The 16,613-nt window shown below is 44.3% G+C and overlaps 1 protein-coding gene across 15 annotated transcripts in view; it reads right to left on the bottom strand.

Annotated features, from left to right (window-relative positions):
* The window catches only part of tcf7l2 (transcription factor 7 like 2), an 87,603-nt gene that overhangs the window by 37,614 nt on the left and 33,376 nt on the right, over positions 1 to 16,613 (bottom strand). For 8 of the 15 annotated variants that reach the window (XM_084937609.1, XM_084937599.1, XM_084937595.1 and 5 more), the window contains one exon: positions 13,314 to 13,373. The exons of the other annotated variants lie outside the window; for them this stretch is intronic. In XM_084937609.1, the coding sequence (XP_084793735.1) occupies positions 13,314 to 13,373 (60 nt within the window). The remainder of the gene's footprint in view (positions 1 to 13,313; positions 13,374 to 16,613) is intronic. 15 annotated transcript variants of the gene reach the window in all.

The following is a 16,613-nucleotide window of genomic DNA, read 5'->3' as shown; positions in this document are numbered from 1 at the left end:
TCGGTGTTTATGTTTCTTCTGAGACCAGTGTGTAACTTAACGAATGCAATTATTGCTGTGTATTTCACAGATACCTAAAAGCTAAGTACCAGCAAAATATTATTCTGCGGCTTCTTTTTTTTTTTAAAAAATCTGAAATCATATGAGGCTGCACACTGTACTTATTCACTGTGGTTGCTTGTCACATAGACCACAGTTGGGTTTCGCTTGGTTTTCTGTTCTCCAACAGTGTGTAAGAAGAGCTTTCATCTGTCGTCTAAGCTAATTCTGCATTTATCTATGAGGTAATATCCCTAATATTCTTAACACGATGTTTACTGAGGCAATGCACACTTGCACATTTCAATATTTGCAACCATAAACTGCAAACAGTCTCAAACTCTGGCATTCAGCCTTGACTGTGGTTAAGAAAAAACACTCAACTTTTTGCATCTGTCAGGCTTGCACCAATGCCAGTGTTTAAAATAAACAACCTTGGGAAAACTATGGTTGCATTTATTGGGTTTTTGTTGTTTATTTGATCTTTTGTGCCAGAAGAAACACAATCTTTAAGCATTTAGCCAGCGTATAATTGATAAGACACAAGAATATGCTACTGATAAATATAATGCTATTTGGCAGTGAATGGGTTCAATATCAGCATCCCTGGCATGTACACATATCGAGTTTACCCTCAAAGTATGCAGCAGTTTCAATTTGGACTCCCCTTTCCCACTCAGGCTCAGTTCCAGCTGCGTGCTTTTCTATCAGGTTTTTCACTCCAGTATGCAGGCTAGCTCAGAACATGATCGCTCCCATATGTGTTTGCTCATCATGGGACAATGAAACTGCATGAAGCTTCTGCTATTGTTATAACTTCCCAAACCATAAGGGTAAATTTGCAGCAACTCGCCTTCACTTAAGCGCAAGGGAACCGCTGCACACACGCACACACACATCACACCGTTTCACTAATCTCCTGCAAATGACTGGGCCTTTCACTTGCTATTAGAAACTACATGATCTGAATCTGCCCAGACTAAAAGACCTTGTAATCAACCCTGGTGTAAATGTGTTAAGTTCAGTGTCTCGTTGAGGGGGGTTCAATGGTCCTGACAGTGTAATTACGGGTTGCCGCCACAACGCAGCGGCCAGCACACTCAGCGCTAATTCAATCCATCTTCATTTCCAAGAGCAACGCCCCTACCATTGATGGATAGTTATCATTAGAGAGTGACAAAGCACTGAAACAACTGAGGCGTGAGCAGCAAAGTGCGTGTGTGCGTTTGTGTGCACACCGGCAGTGGAAGAGGTGTCCTCTCTGATACACACTGCTGCCCCAGACAGCAGGATTATATATTACAACAGTATGAATACAGAGAGATGGGATGGTGAAGAACTTTGGGTCAGGGAGCAGGGTTGCCTCCTTCACACCCACACACACACACACACACACACACAAATAAATACACAGAATACCCGCACAGAGTATGTGTACGTGTTCACAAACACGCACAAACAGTTTGGCTCGCTGTGACCCCGACACACAGAGAGGCTATGGCTCAACTCACCAGCCTTTTATAGCATGCTGCTCACACTGCTCAGACTCACACACACACACACACTCATACAGGTCTGGGCACCGTCTGCAGCCAAACACTAAACCACAGGCTGTGATTGAGGCAGACTGGCCTGCTCCTCTATATTTTCAGTCTATATATTCAGTCCACCCTGGGCTGTATATCTTAATTATGTGCTCTACCTCTTTTCCTAAAAGAAGCGGTGATGGAGTCTGCCAGTCAGGCACTGGAGCAGCAGCAGGCCACTGAAATGAGGCCCTTCCAGTCTTTATGGGGCCTCCAGCTCAGCCACTGCATCATTACACGACTTTTAAGCTCTGGACAAAAACACAGTGGATGCCTTGTTCCCCGTGTCTTTCCTGGCGTAACGCTGCATAATAAAAGCGATCCTGTTTATGGCATTTTTTCGTCTCAAGCTGCACGCCTTCAAAACAAACTGGAACTCCGAAACTTTTCGGGAAGACTAACAGGCTGTGAAAGGCTGTAATGAGTAAATAGCTCAAAGGGTAGAAGGGGAACAAATAGCCAGAAGGATTTTAGCGCTGTGCTGTGCTCACTGATTTGTCTTTTCTCTCCTCGCGGGTTGCAGCTTTAGGGTCGCTGCCGTCTAATACACACACGCGCGGGCGCGCACACACAGACACAGGTTAGGCTTTGCCGTTTCAATGACTCAATCGCATCTGGAGCTCTCCATCGATTGTGGTCAGTGACCCAGCAAAGGCCCATGTGGCGAGCGCCTTGCTCCACCTCTCCGAATCAGACCACATTCAGAAAGGAAATTAGTATCATGGCCGCCCCTGTCCATTAACCAGGAGGTGGTGCTACCGGGATGTAGAGCACTACTTCATCTTTTTGCTTACATAGCTGAAAGGCAGACAGGGATTTGTTTGGTAGGGGTTTTCATAATAGCGGGGATTTAAAAGGCTTTTCTGACACCTGGAGTTGTAGACACTTCCTCAAAGACACAGACGTACTCTGTTTTACTGTCGGTGTCGATTTAGCGGCAGAGAGCGCTGAGAGGTTCACAGTCAGGTGACGCTGCCTACTTGAATGCATAAGATTCTCAGACTTGTGATCTCTTGTTCAGTTGGCTCACCGAGAGGAATGAATGGCTTGCTGCATAGCTCCAAACTCGCATGCACGCACACCCACGCAATTAAATCTGATGCTTACTCATGCACATTGCTAATGTGCCATTAAACGCTCACATGCGCTGTGCATTTTATGCAGCAAGCTTTGGCGATCGGTACGCATAACATGGAGGCATGAGCTCAGCGGCCAATGTGCAGCCGCAGACTGGCTGGCCTGCTTGCAGACCCTGCAGTTTGTTTAGCAACACTCCTTTTGACGACGCCCGAAGGGTGCAATTAAGCCCAATTAGAGCCTGTCGGTTTTATTAAGAGGCGCAGACTGGCCAGGCTCGGGGGCAGTGAGGGGTAGGAGGGAGGAGGAGGAGGAGAGGGAGGAGGAGTCTGCAGCACCAAGCTATCGCTGCTCTTGAGAAACTAGGCAAGCACCGCTGAGGGGAAACTGGTGTAAATACACTGTATGCCAACTAAACAGGACAGCTGTGGCAATTATGACTAACCCAGATTGGACTTTTTAAAAAAAAGCCAAGCACCAGATCAGGTCCGCTTCTGCAGGTAACCTCTGTTCAAATGCAGAGAGATTACCATTGTGATGGCGCACAAACGCCGCTTAGAAGCGCAATTTTGTGATCAGAGAACCTGCAAGGATCAATGGATGACAAAACCAACTCATCTATAAATACTCACTGGCTACAGTGAATGCAGACATGTGTGGATGCAGATGTCACAAAGCATTTTCGGAAAGGGGTTGGGGGGGGTGGCTGTGTAGTTATGCGATTCTGCCCTGATACATTAGTGTGGCAGTGAAAAGAGCAATACAGCTGGCTTGGAACAAAAACTGCAGCATCGCTTTCATCAGCAAATCAAAAAAAAAAAATAGAAGAAGAAGAAGAAGAACGCAAATGAATGTATCATTTTCTCCCCCCTCACAATTCCTTTTCCGTCGACCCCTCGACAGAGATGTTTACAGATAGCTATCATTCCCCCTCTTTTTCACATTTGTGCTTGGACATGTTTCAAAAGACCGGGCCTTTTCATCTCCCCTCTCGCTGTGAGGAAATTTGCTCCTTAATGGCTTTCAAAACAGGAAGCGCAGACAATAAAAAAAAAAGGAGAAGTGAGAAGAACGCTTCGCTCCCCGGTCACCCCCCCCCCCTCCTTCAGTCGACGCATCCTTTGCGGGGCTGAGTGCTGCGGCACACTGCTGCTGTGCCAAGGTGCCAACTGTGCCAGTCACACTGACCTCCATCTGCAGGCAACTTGATACCATCTCTTCAACTGCCGCGTACTCCCACTGAATGGGTTTGCTCAGTCACAGTGAAGTCTGAATGGCATTCAAGGCTCAGGCTTGGAATTGTGTTTCAAGTTTGTGTGCTATTGTATTCTTTGTTCACAGCTGCTGTGTTACAAAAAAAAAATCCTTTATCACTAAACTGAATACTAAAACGGTTGTACTGGAGGAATGCACACAGGAATACATTACTGCCAATGTGCAAATCATCCCACTATCAGGCAAATTAGAGACGATTTAAAAAAAAAAAAAGATTTATTTATTTTAAAACAAGTCTTTATCAATGACCCTCGGAAGAGTAAGGCTGAAATGCTACGGACCGGCTCAAATTACTACTTAAAGATGGTCTCTTGCCAAGTGCTAGCCTTACTATTTTTAATAGTATATGTAGGTGTCTGTTTACTCATGTTGTATTCATAATTCCGCCTCCTGCAGGGCATCCGTGTCCACTGAGTGCCCTTGAACATGCCATGAGTAGTCTTTCTGCGCCTCAACTAAAAAGAAACCTGAAAGACAGCTACACACGCTTCCGCACAGTTGGATAAAACAAACCTTAACCACACAACTGAACCTCACCAAAGAACTGGCTTTTTTTCAAAAGATGTTCAGAAGAGTGGTTTTTTTTTCTTTTTTTTTTATCTCCTCGTCTTTGCTTTTTCTCTCCCTGGGAAAAACAAATGCATCATTTTTCAGTTTAAAAAAAAAAATAAAAAAGAAAGAATCTTTACTCCCTCCTCTCCCTCCCATTGTGCCATTTCCGTGTATGGAAGTGTTCCCTCCCATTGATTTTCTCCCAGCCAAGGCCCTACCCAACACAAGCTGTTTCCTTGCTGGTGTCATCTCCTTGTGCCTTTCTCCTTTTAACTGTGCTTTACTCTTGGCATAATATACAACTGCCAAACTGGTGATAGGGAGGGAAGAGCAATGGGAGGAAAAGCCGATAAATGCACTCAAAAGTTTTGGCTATTGATTTCTTTTTGAAGCAGATAGGGAATAAAGAAAACTGTTCAAAGCTACAGAGAGGCCCTTGTTTTGATCACCACTACAGTCGAGCCAGTTGGTAATGTTGTTGGTAGTAAGGCATTGTGTGTGCAATGTTTTCTTTGTTGTGCATTGTGTTACAGTTCAGCCAGAAGGCTTATTAAATGCAGAGGCCAGCATGCAGTGCTATCACTGATGGATGCAATCATAGAGAAAAAGGTTGTAATTCCAATGGAGGATGTCAAAGTGAGCACACAAAACACTGCAGCTGTGTGAGGAAACACAAAAAGTTTGTAAGTTTATAGCAAGGGAAGGAAAGGCAGGACTGAAATGGAGAAACAGTGGAGAAAAAGAGGGACTGGAATATCCATGGCATCCATCTACTTAAGACAGGATACCACAATCAAAGGTGACACATTGGCATGTGCAAAAATCCAGATATGGAGGGAAAAGCTAAGCAGGAACACTTTCCAGCAGCAGCCTCTGCTCCCCTACTCAGCCAGCCCTCTGTGATGTGTGCCTGTGTCCACTGGGGGCTACAATTAGTCCATCAAACTCATTCAAGCCGGGGATCCACACCGCCTCTCCAGTACCCCTTTCTGATTCTCCAAAGCCTGCGCTCCTCCAAAGAGACAGGCAACTTGTAAGACTAGGGGAGGTAGCCTTTGATGTGCCAGGTTTTACCTAGGCCTCCCTTTTTGCTCATATCAAGGCTGAGGAGATATAACAATTAAAATGGCGGGACAGGCTGACGTCGCGGCACGTGCTTGCACAGGCATGTGCCCACCTGTGCGCCTAGGACACTGGCCTTTGCAAGTAGAGGGAGCACCACAGCCTGCTGGAGCAATGAGAAGTCACATGCAAGTTCAGATATGCTCTTTATGCCAGTGCTATAAATCTGTCTTGTGGCTTCTCCTGGCTTCATATTGGCTGCTCCCCCCCACCTCGTTTCCGTCTGTGTCTGTCAGTTAGGCGCTTTTTTCCCCCGTAGCAACATTTCACAACCTTTTTTGGCCTGCAGCAGCTTAAACTAATCGAGAATTTTCCTTATTTATGAACTATTTAATTAATTTATAAAGCAAAAAAATCCTCCATGTTGTTGTTTGATTTTTCTTTTCATCTTCAGTTTAAGAATCTGCAGTCTTTCTGTTTTGCATTAATTAAAACTGAATAGCTTGGGTAAACAGGTAATCTGGAGGTGCCATCCTGGGCTATGGGGAAGTTCTGGTGGAGATTTTTCTGACATAACATATTTTATGTGTTTTTTTAAAATATGTTTCATTTCATAGGCTTTTATTTTAAGTGTAGTCTTTCAAAATCACCCCCGACTTGTCATCTGCGTGTCAAAGGACAGAATGTGTCCAGAACCCAAAATGAACAAACTCAGAGCCTGTGGTTCAGGACGAGCTGCTGCATTTCGTTGTGTAAGACCCAGCTTCACTTCTGTCTTTGCTCCAGTGGGGCTTGGTGGCAGACAGCCAGGTAATTACACAGCACTGACTACCAGCTCGAAGAGAAAGGGCCAATACCACACACACATACACAAAAACACTTATTTGCATGCCCAAAGTATACAGCTCACACAGTCCCACCTGCACACACACACATAATCTGTCTTGCATTCTCTCTCTCTCTCTTCCCTCACACACACACACATGCACACCGTCCCTGCCAAATACAAAGACTACATTATGTCAAGGAGGATTACAATGACTCCAACCTGACCCGGCTCTGCAGCCACTCTACCTCTGGCGTGAGTCTCCCTGAATTTACTGTTTGGGGCTTAAAGACTGTCCAAAGTTTAAACAGGTGTATACTTATGCAGATGCAACAAGGCTCAAACATGTGGTCTGCATTAGCTGCTGCAGTAAAGCCAAAGCTGGAGCAGGAACCGAGCCCAGCTTGTCACTTGGGGTTGGTGATCTATTCACTTTCCATGAATTCGGGAAGTGGACACTTCCTCAAATTCCAATATAAATGAATAAACGAGACGCTAGAAACATATGCTTATTTAATCTCCGGCATAATTCAGAATTGTGAGTGGACTGCTTTAATTATTTCCGAATTGTTGTAATTGAATTCATGCATGGGAGTAATGGGTTTAGCACTGCTCAAGTAAAGAAATAACAAGACAATCAACCACACTGAGCGCTTTTATCGGTTTTATTTAACTGCTTTAATCCTCGGCGTTGAACCCGGAGGTGCGCAGAGATCGCAGCGTGACGTCACGGTTTCACAAAGCAGCGTAACGGAGTCATAACAAAACTCTGCAACAGTCTGAAGCCTTAAAACCACTTGAAAAAGCAGATATTCTTAATCATCATCAGGGCTGCAACTACACTAATCCCAACAGGCTTGCCACTTCCTTTGAGTTAGACTTCAAATATGAAAACATTAAGACTAAAGTGATATCTCACTGCAGTGAAATGTTTGTTTTTATTATCACATATTTCAAAAAAACTTCACATGAAGCTGTGAAGTCAATGAATCTATGGCCAGGGAGCAGCAACAACACGAGTTAGCCATTTCAATCTGACAAAAAGCACAAAAGATTCAAGGAGTGAGTCGGCATAAAGGCAAGTAAATTGCACCAGCAAAACAAAAGGGAAGTCATGCATCAAGGAAGCAGGAGGTATTCTCTCTCCCTTGTTGGTTATTCCACACTATTTTTTTCTCCAAAGAAAGAATCTTGTTTAAAAAAAAAAAAAAAAAAGGAAAGAAGGCATGGATTCCAGTGAATGCCAGTGAGAATCAAGCAAGCTATTCATGCTGCCAGTTGATTTAGGCACGCCTCGCTACACACCAATCAGCCCAGCCCCGGCCTCGCCAGCCACTCACTTGTCTGCCATTCCAACACAAGATGGAGACAGTGCCAAAAGTTCCAATTAAAATATCCATTTGTGATGTCTGTGCAAGAAAAAAAAAAGAAAACGAAAACAAGGACCGGGCTTTTTCGATAGCGTAGGAGAAAATACAACAAAAGCTGCCAAAATTCTGTGGACAAGCCACATACTTAAGAGTTTTCTGTCTACACAAACTAAATAAGTACGAAGAGTGTGTATGTAGGCAGAATGTGTGTGTGAGGGAGACAGGGAGAGAGACGGACTGAGCGTGTGCGTGCACGGGAGTACGAGCGTCTTGTTATGGAGGAACAGAGCATGTTGCAGATAAGAGGGCGATGCTGTTCAAAGAAAAAGGCAGGCCGGTAAAGTGCGCGCCGATTCGACATCATCGCCTTACTGTCCCTTAATGAGCCTGGAGAGGAAGTCTGGTGTCCACAGAATGGGCTCCTGTCTCACTCCAATCACGCTGGCGGGCTTTTTATTCAAATCTCACACACAACTGTCACGCAGCCAGTCTGGCCGCGCTGTTTATCTTACTCCAGGAGGATGTTAACAAGACAAATGAATGAATAAATACACAAATAATGCGTTTAGGTAATGTTAATAATGTATGAATTGGAAGCTGCTTTTTGACAGTAGCGCTGCACTAAGGATTCTTCCCAACTTTGGTGACAAGCTTGTTTATTCTTTTCCCAGCATGCACTTCTCTGCATCTTTCGAAAGGCACCGTCTAGCCAGTGCTGAGCGTCTATAGCACATCTCGCTGATGAGAAAAAGCGGTCTGACACATTAGTTTAGACTTCTCTCCCATGAAAAGCAGCCAATACCCTGAGTATTGAGCCATCTCTCGCTTCATCCAAAAACCTCCAGGATGATGATCCTCCTTAATCTCCCACAATGCAGCTCTCCTTTTCACCCCATCACCATTCCCTCCTGCTATTACTTGACTGATTCCAGTGACGTCTTTAACGGGCCGTTCAATTAGAGCAGACGTTTCAGAACGGCTGGATAAATAAATACAAAAGCGTGCTCACACCTGCATAGGTATGCAAAAAGCAGTCGTATCACAGCGTCACCTGCCTCAAAGAAGTGTCCCAAACTTCGAGGACTATTAGAACAAACAAAAACAAAAACAACAAAAAAAAAGGGAAAACAGGAGCTGAGGGGGAAAAATAAAAAAAAAACACTCAAAGAAACTGACTGAGTAGGAAAATAAGCATCACATCAAATTCCCTCCCCGGGCCAAGACAAAAGCGAGGCCTGGTACTCAGACACTGTCGACTGCGCGCACTTGGAAGACGGAGGGAAAAAAATAACAACCCGCACATCAAAACCAGAGCCAAACAAATCCAAGAAAAGTTCAGATAGGTCTTCATTGGAACCGCAGAGAGGAACAAATCAAATAAATTGGGGGGTTAGTCTCGTTCAGTCTGCCCCAACAAACCAGGAAACACGGTTTAGAATATATGAGGAAGGTGACGGAGGACGATGCTAAATGACTCAGAAAGCAGATACCCCGTGTTTACCCCTGCAAACTCCAAAAGAAAAGCCCCCTCTCCTGTTATAACGCGGGTGGGAGAGAGAAAACTGAATTCGAGGCAGCTTAAGTGCTCTCTGGAATCACTCAGCATTCCACCGTCTCCGACACATTCACCGAGTCGAAATTTGACTGCGACAGTGTATTCATCCATAACTGTAAATTGTTCTTTGGGGAATTTGGCGGGGCTTCGTACACCCCACAACCCCTTCCCATCTTTCCCCGCTACAGTCCCTGTATCCTTGGCCTTTCCAGAAAGCTGTCTCCATCACTCTCAATCACAAGCTGCTTGCTCAAATGTAAAGAACAGACAGTTGCCAAAGCAATTGTGGGATCACTCCGTGCTAAATCATTATAAAACCAGAAATATCTGTGAGGCCACAACAGTGATCCGGGGCTTATAAAGACGAAGGCAACAATAACTCATTGCCTATGTCCTTGAAGCACCTTCTGTAGTTGGATTATTGATTGCTTTCTGATTACTGTTTGCATTTATTAAATCTTTTAAGTACATGTTGCTTGTCTCAGATGCCTTCTCTCTTTCTGCCCTATAGGCCACAACTTATGTGCATCAGCACTGCTAATAAAGGGTTTAAATATCTGGGGGGGGGAAAACTGGCAAAACTTCCAAAGTTTTTAAATTTTACTTCAAGACTTTAGTAAGAAAATTAAATGGCAAATACACCTACCACTGCTTTTATTATTATAATTTCTAAATTTAATTTCCAATGCCATATTGTTTTATTTGCAGGCTCTACTACAGTAACTTTGCGTGATTAAGGCTTTATACTGCCTTGGTCCGGCCCCTCGGCTATTCCACAGCCCTAAAGCGCCAGAGCTGGCTGGGATATATGATCTCAATGACATCACTGACAGATAAGAGTGGAAAAAACTGTCTAAAACCCACCCTCTGGAGCAGTCTGAAGTCCATACGCTACCCTCACAATTTGAAAATTTGGCCATTTTAAATTCAAGCGTCCATCATTCTGACAGCATGAGAGAATATAAGGAAAAGGACAGTAGGTCCAGGTTCTAGTTACCAGATTTCTCTTAAGTGTACGTCCAAGTCTTTGATATTAAACAGTAATATATACTAAACACCATGCCTGTGCTGACTAAAGGATCAGACAAACAGCTGCTCCCCAACTTTGCTACTTGCCCCTGTTGTAGTCTGGTTGTTGTTGTAAACTGACAGTTTCCTACATAAAGAAAAAGCCTGACTTCTCTTTGTTGTGGCTCAAAAAAAAGGCATGCTCCTCTGAAAAGTGATTTTTTTTCTCAACTACAGAAGGCTGTCATTTTGAAAGAAGCACAATACTGCAAACACACCTTCACTAGTTGTGTGTGTATATATATAGAGAGAGATAGAGGGAGAGAAATATATAAATATATATATTCAACCGCCCGCTTTTTTAAAACTAAAAAAGGGCAGTGATACCTGCACAACATGCATGCTAAAAAGAATTTGTGTATGTGTGTGCATGTGCTAACAATCAAGAGCCAAAAAACACTAAATTCTGCAGGCCACCCCTGGGATATATTCTCTAAATCTCTTCACCCCGTTCTCTAAAGTTCACTTCCAAACTTCCTGGAAAAAAAGGAGCAGAATTTTCTGAGGAAACACAAAGAGGGTTAGTGAGAGTAATAACAGCACGGAGTAATAACATTTTGTTTAATCCCGCACAATTCTGCCTCGTACCACAGTGAGAACAGCAAACCGGCGGGGAAGGTGAGGCGGTGCGGCGAAAAGAAATTGCCACTCCTGCAGATGGACCCGTGTTAGCAGCAGAAGTAAGAGGTAGGAGTTTGTCTGCAAGAGAAACGCCACAAACTCCTGAAAAGTTGCCATGAGCCACTGCTACCCTCCCTCTTCTCTGCCTCTTCTCTCCTCTTTGTGGCTCGGCTGAAACCTCAGGCCCTTCCTTACTACTGCCGGGAGGGGGGAAAAAAATGAGGTCAAGGATCGCCTTACTCAGGCCTGCCTCCCCTATGGTCACCCACTCTTCACCACCCCCCTCCCCGCTCACTTAAAACCTCATTCCATCACTGTGGCCAAATCCGCCTCGTCCGACTCTCACTCCGCCCTCCACCGCTCCGAGTTTCATTTCTTCCCTCCCCTCTTCTTTGCTACCACCCACCCTGCGCACTCAACCCGGTGCTAATTGGTAAATCTGTTGAACCATGTCATCCCTAACAATGAGACACCTGGAGCTCTGTCAAAACAAGTTTCCCTGTGAAACGGCCTCCAGTGTTAATACAGTAGCGTACCGAGACGCTGAGTCTGTTGTCACTCGCGAGGCTGACCACAGAAATGCAACCAGGGATCGTCCTATCTGAGGACATGTCTCAAACGCCAGCACACCCCGACTGCCGGGATGTGAGGATTGGTTTGTTGTAAATTAAGATTATTCATTAATATTACTCCTGAACCTTGACCCTGTTTCTTTGTGCAAATAACCTCTGACTTGATTGTCATGTTTTTCCAAACGCCTACTTAGTTAGGGGCTTTCGATCCACTCCTTGAAAGCCTGAAAGTCAGAGCTCAGGGTTAAATAGAGTCAAACTCCTGAATGCACTCACATAAAAGTTATATCATAACCTGACTATCTATCTAAATAAGTCACACCTTAGACACAAGGACACTACGCACACACACTCGTGTAGACAAAGATTTGTTTGTAAGACACGAGCACACACACACACACACACACACACACACACACGCACGCAGAAAAAGACAGACGGGCACACCCAACAGTGATCCTTACAGACCTTGTCAAACAAGTTCTAGCAAAGGCACTTGTACAAGAGAGGAGGAGAGGAGGGGGGGGGGGATCACATCGACGGAGGAATGTTAACCACATTAACAGCTGATTTCCCTTCGGCCTGTTTTAAAAGGGCTATGTTTGGGTTTTTTCCCTCCTAACAAGAAAGGCTGCACATGGTGTGCAAAATCAACAAGCAATTGATTGGTCAAACAATTCAAGTAAGCAATCCAGAGAGCCACGGACGTCTCAGAGGAGATTAAGATGTCTCTGATGGGCTTCGTAATGCCAGCCTCTTTCTGACTTCCCAATGCCCGACTGAAGCAAATCAAAACAAGGCTTAGCGATGTCCTCAGAATGTCAGCATTGCAGCAGAAACAGGACTAACTTTACCTGTGAGCTTTAAAAAAGATTCCACAGAAGTTGTAACCAATGAGTTGCTGCTCTTTGATCAAATCTGGACCCAAATGCCAGGAATAAGGAAAACTCTCAATATTCAAAACAAGTGCACAGACAGTGGCAGAGTTAAGGGTGGCCAGGGGTACCCACTGCCCTCACTGTCTAAAACAGTTAGCCAACCCACACAAGCAAAAATGAAGCCGGCAAAGGAGTTTTGCATATACAAACAGAACTGCAATTTCATCCATTTGATCATATTTTCAACTCCAATAACCTTATAAAAATTATTTGAAACAGCAATAAAAACAATAAAAAGTATGCAGGGTAGTCTGCATACTAGTCTCAACCTGGCTACCCCCATAAAAAAGGTCTTACCCTGCCACACTGCACATCTAAAAAGGATGTTACCCATTAAAACATGCATTATTTTTTTCTTACTCCGCTTTTAAAAAAAATGTTATCACTAGAAAGATCTGGAAAGTAAAAACAGTCACATGCAAAAACATTTTCAAAGCTGAATAAAGCTGAACATAAAAAGAAAAAGAAAATCCAAGAAGTTAAATGGATATAAAAGAATGAAGCCTGAGCACCGTCCCTCCGGTACCATCTCCTGGATGAAGGCATTTTAGACATTCAAAAAGCACATTAGCATTAGAGCAGCAGCACTGAATTAGCGCAATAAACAGCAAAGCATAATCATCATCATCATCATCATCATCAGGATTTCATTTTTCATTCTTATTTTTGTTGCTGTTGTTTTAAATCATCAATTATCAGCTGTTAATTTGTGTGTGGAATCAACCAAAAATAAAATCCAAGAAGATATTTTTGGAATTCAAAGGTCTCTCACCAAATGAAATTGGTGAAGGCTCAGATCTGACTGTCCGGGGAATTCCCAGCGGAAGGGCCCCTGTAAGGCAAAGATGGACGTTCCCAAGTCACACAATTATATCAGCTCTCCATCTCTCATCTATTCTTTCTCTCACTCGTACACTCTCACACACACACGAACACACAGATATCTGCACTCAATCCCAGCCGGCCAGGTTTTATGCAGAAAGCAACGTGTTCTCCCCGGAAATAACGCACCCCCCTGGCCTTTTAGTTATTTAAGCAACTGCCTCATCTCTGCTGGCTCAGCTTTCTCCTGGGTGCGCGCTCGGCCCCGTTATGACTAATTTTACTCGGAGAGAATGGGAGAACACTGGCTCGGCACGGGGTTACGCGGTTGTCAGTACTGGCTGGCTGGTTGTTCAAACAGTATTTCACTTTGGTAGAACATTTCATCTCCTCAGCATGCGCACCTTCACATATGTTCAGCAGCAGTCAGCTGATCTAGGGACTTAGCGTCGCCACCATTTTGGCAAAAGCTGAAAATATTTTAACTGCAAACAGGCGACAGGATGAAAGGTGTCACCAGTCGTGCTTTTACTGATGGCAGAACAAATTACGCCTGAAATAAAATGATGGCGACTTTGAGTCCCCAGAGCAGAATTTTCAGGTGTTTTTACCTCTCTGATATAGGCATTAAAATTGTGAACTACATTACTAGGTTTTCAAATACCAATTTTTTTCTTTAAGAGGCATTCAGAGGTTAAACTGGCACATTTAAAAAGATCGATAATTTGCCTTAAAGTTTGGGATTATAGAGGACAGGAGGAGAAGAAAATAAGGGCTGGAGATAAAGAGCCAAGAGGGCGAGACACTTAACTATGTCTTTAAATTTAATACGCACACTTGACAAAATAAATTAAATATTTAACAATTTGTATTCTCACTAGGTGGCCTGTTAACAAGTTATCAGGTGTTTTAACACATTAAGGTGTTATGTTCCAAATCCTAGGAGCAAGAAGACTCTTCGAGCTTTGTTGTGGTGTTGCTGCTGACTAAGCCAACACTGAGTGGATTGTCTGTGGGAACAAGCCACCATCCAGACTGCTGGACAGATACAATGACTGAGGTGCTCTCATTTTCATTGTCACAGTTCCCGGGCCTGACGCCATGTCTCAACTGCCTCAGATTTTGGCCCGAGCCGATGATGTAAGCGTGACCCCTTGAACAAACTCCTTGTCTGGAGAAGACGGCGAGTGACAGCGGACAGTCACAGCCGTCTCTAATCTGAGAGCTGGACGGCACCGCCAAGAAGAACTAGCCTATGTGGATGGAATCTTCAGTGGTGTTACGTGCTAAGTTGGATTTACATATTGGTGTATAGAATGACAAAATGCAGTATTAGTATTAGTAAACTCAACTAAGAAAATACTTGCACATAAAAGAATCAGATGAAAATTACTTGTTATGTTTGAGATGTGCAGTGAAGGACAAGGATTGATGCACGTGAACAAAAAGAAGACAAAAGGTGGGGTGGAGTAGAAGAGGTTATTTAGAAGAAGGCTTAAATGCAGAAGGAAAAAGCAGCTTAAGGCTGACATAAGCCAGGATAGAGAAAGTGCGCTGGGTAAAGCCTATGGACAGTTTGTGGGTGGTGGCTGCTGACCACGGGGTCGCTAATTAACAAGAGAGAAGGCTAGGCCTCCCAGAGGCCTGGACGATTGTCTGGACAGCCCAGGTGCATGGCCCATTCAGACCACAGGAAGCTCCCTTTATCCCTCTTCCCTCAAAATGGACAGAGAAGTGGTCAAGGAGGGCGAATGTGATCCTGTCTCTTTCTAATGCTGACCTCGAGCAGCAGTCGCACGACTATAATAGGAATCCACTGTGGTCTGTCTTTTCTGAATGCATGGCTAAAGCTGCTTTTCCCCCCCCCAACCTAATATCAAAAATATGTCACTTTGTATTATTTTCTTCCCAGCCTCCTTCTAGTATAGAACCGGTGAGAGCGAATGGGAGTAAAATACGCATGTTCAACAGTTGCAAAAGCTCAGGTGGGAGGTCTTACAAGCCGTAAAAATGCCCAGATTCCATCACTTCCTCCACACTAATTACCATACACTTGGAGCGAGTGCCCTTCTTCTCTTCATCCCTGAGCCCATGCTTCACTTCCTCTGACACACACACACGCACACAATGGCACACAGCGAGGTGCAGTCGGGAAATGGTTAACACTCCAGCCGTCCCCTGCTGCCAGTGAAAGCCCACAAAACAATGGAGACATTGTTCGTCCAGGACTAGACTCTAGACTCTAGGGTTGTGTACGCGTGTGCATGATTGTGCACGTGGATGTCAGAAAGTAGACTGTGTGCGTATGCTCTTAACATGGACATGCCCACCCACCATTCCCAGAATAGCAAATTAGGAAATGTGATTCAATTAGAATGGCATATCTTGGTTTCTTGGTACTGGATTAACTAAAATTGAGAAAAAAGAAGAAAAAAACTTTCTGAAAGTTGACAAATGATGCCATGACATTACCAACATGAGCCTGGATTTCAGCTACGGCAATACTGTTATGCCATCAACACATGCTGTGTAAGAGGTAGATTTCCAAAACAATCTCATGTTGTGACATGTTGCGTTACCAGTTAACGCAATAATCCCTATCTAAATAAAAGTATAAGACTGATTAAGTCACGCATATCTACTCCAAAATCTATCAACCAGCTTCAGGCTACTTCCTCTAGCCAAGTGTGCACAAACAGTCTTCAAGACCACAGTGTCAAATTAAACCCTCACAATAAAAAAGGCAAGTTGACAAAGTAAGGACTGTTTATGATCTTTCCCTCAGGAGCTGTGTGAGGCATAAAAATGTTTCTTGGAGTCTCTCCCTCTAGAAATACACATCAATAGGCAGATAAATATTGAATAACTTTCAACCAATGGCATGAAAGTTCAGCAGCGGCAGGTTTTGAGGCTGCCTGCGGGGTGGTCAGGCACTTCAAAAAGTCCTGCGTGCCCCCCTTTGAGGGCATGGTAAACAGGGGCATACACCGTGCCCTCAGAAAGACCAGCCGCCGTGAGGTCACTTCCTCTTTTTCTTGGCTGATCCTCCAGTGCTCCACCTCGAATGAGCCTTCCAGACAGAAATGACACCATCTGTCTGCATCTTTGTCCCTGCCCATCTCTATGTGCCTTAACTTTCTCAGAGGCTTTATCTGCAGGCATCGATGTCTTTCCTTCTTTCTCCGTCTTTATATTGTTGTTTTAACTGTCTCTGGGTCACTCAGGCTTCAGATTGCTGTTATCGACAGGC

The sequence above is a fragment of the Perissodus microlepis genome, chromosome 8 (genome assembly GCF_051167445.1).
Source record: "Perissodus microlepis isolate ML-2025 ecotype Zambia chromosome 8, ASM5116744v1, whole genome shotgun sequence".
Classification (NCBI taxonomy): Eukaryota; Metazoa; Chordata; class Actinopteri; order Cichliformes; family Cichlidae; genus Perissodus; species Perissodus microlepis.
This window is presented reverse-complemented; position numbering and strand designations above follow the sequence as displayed.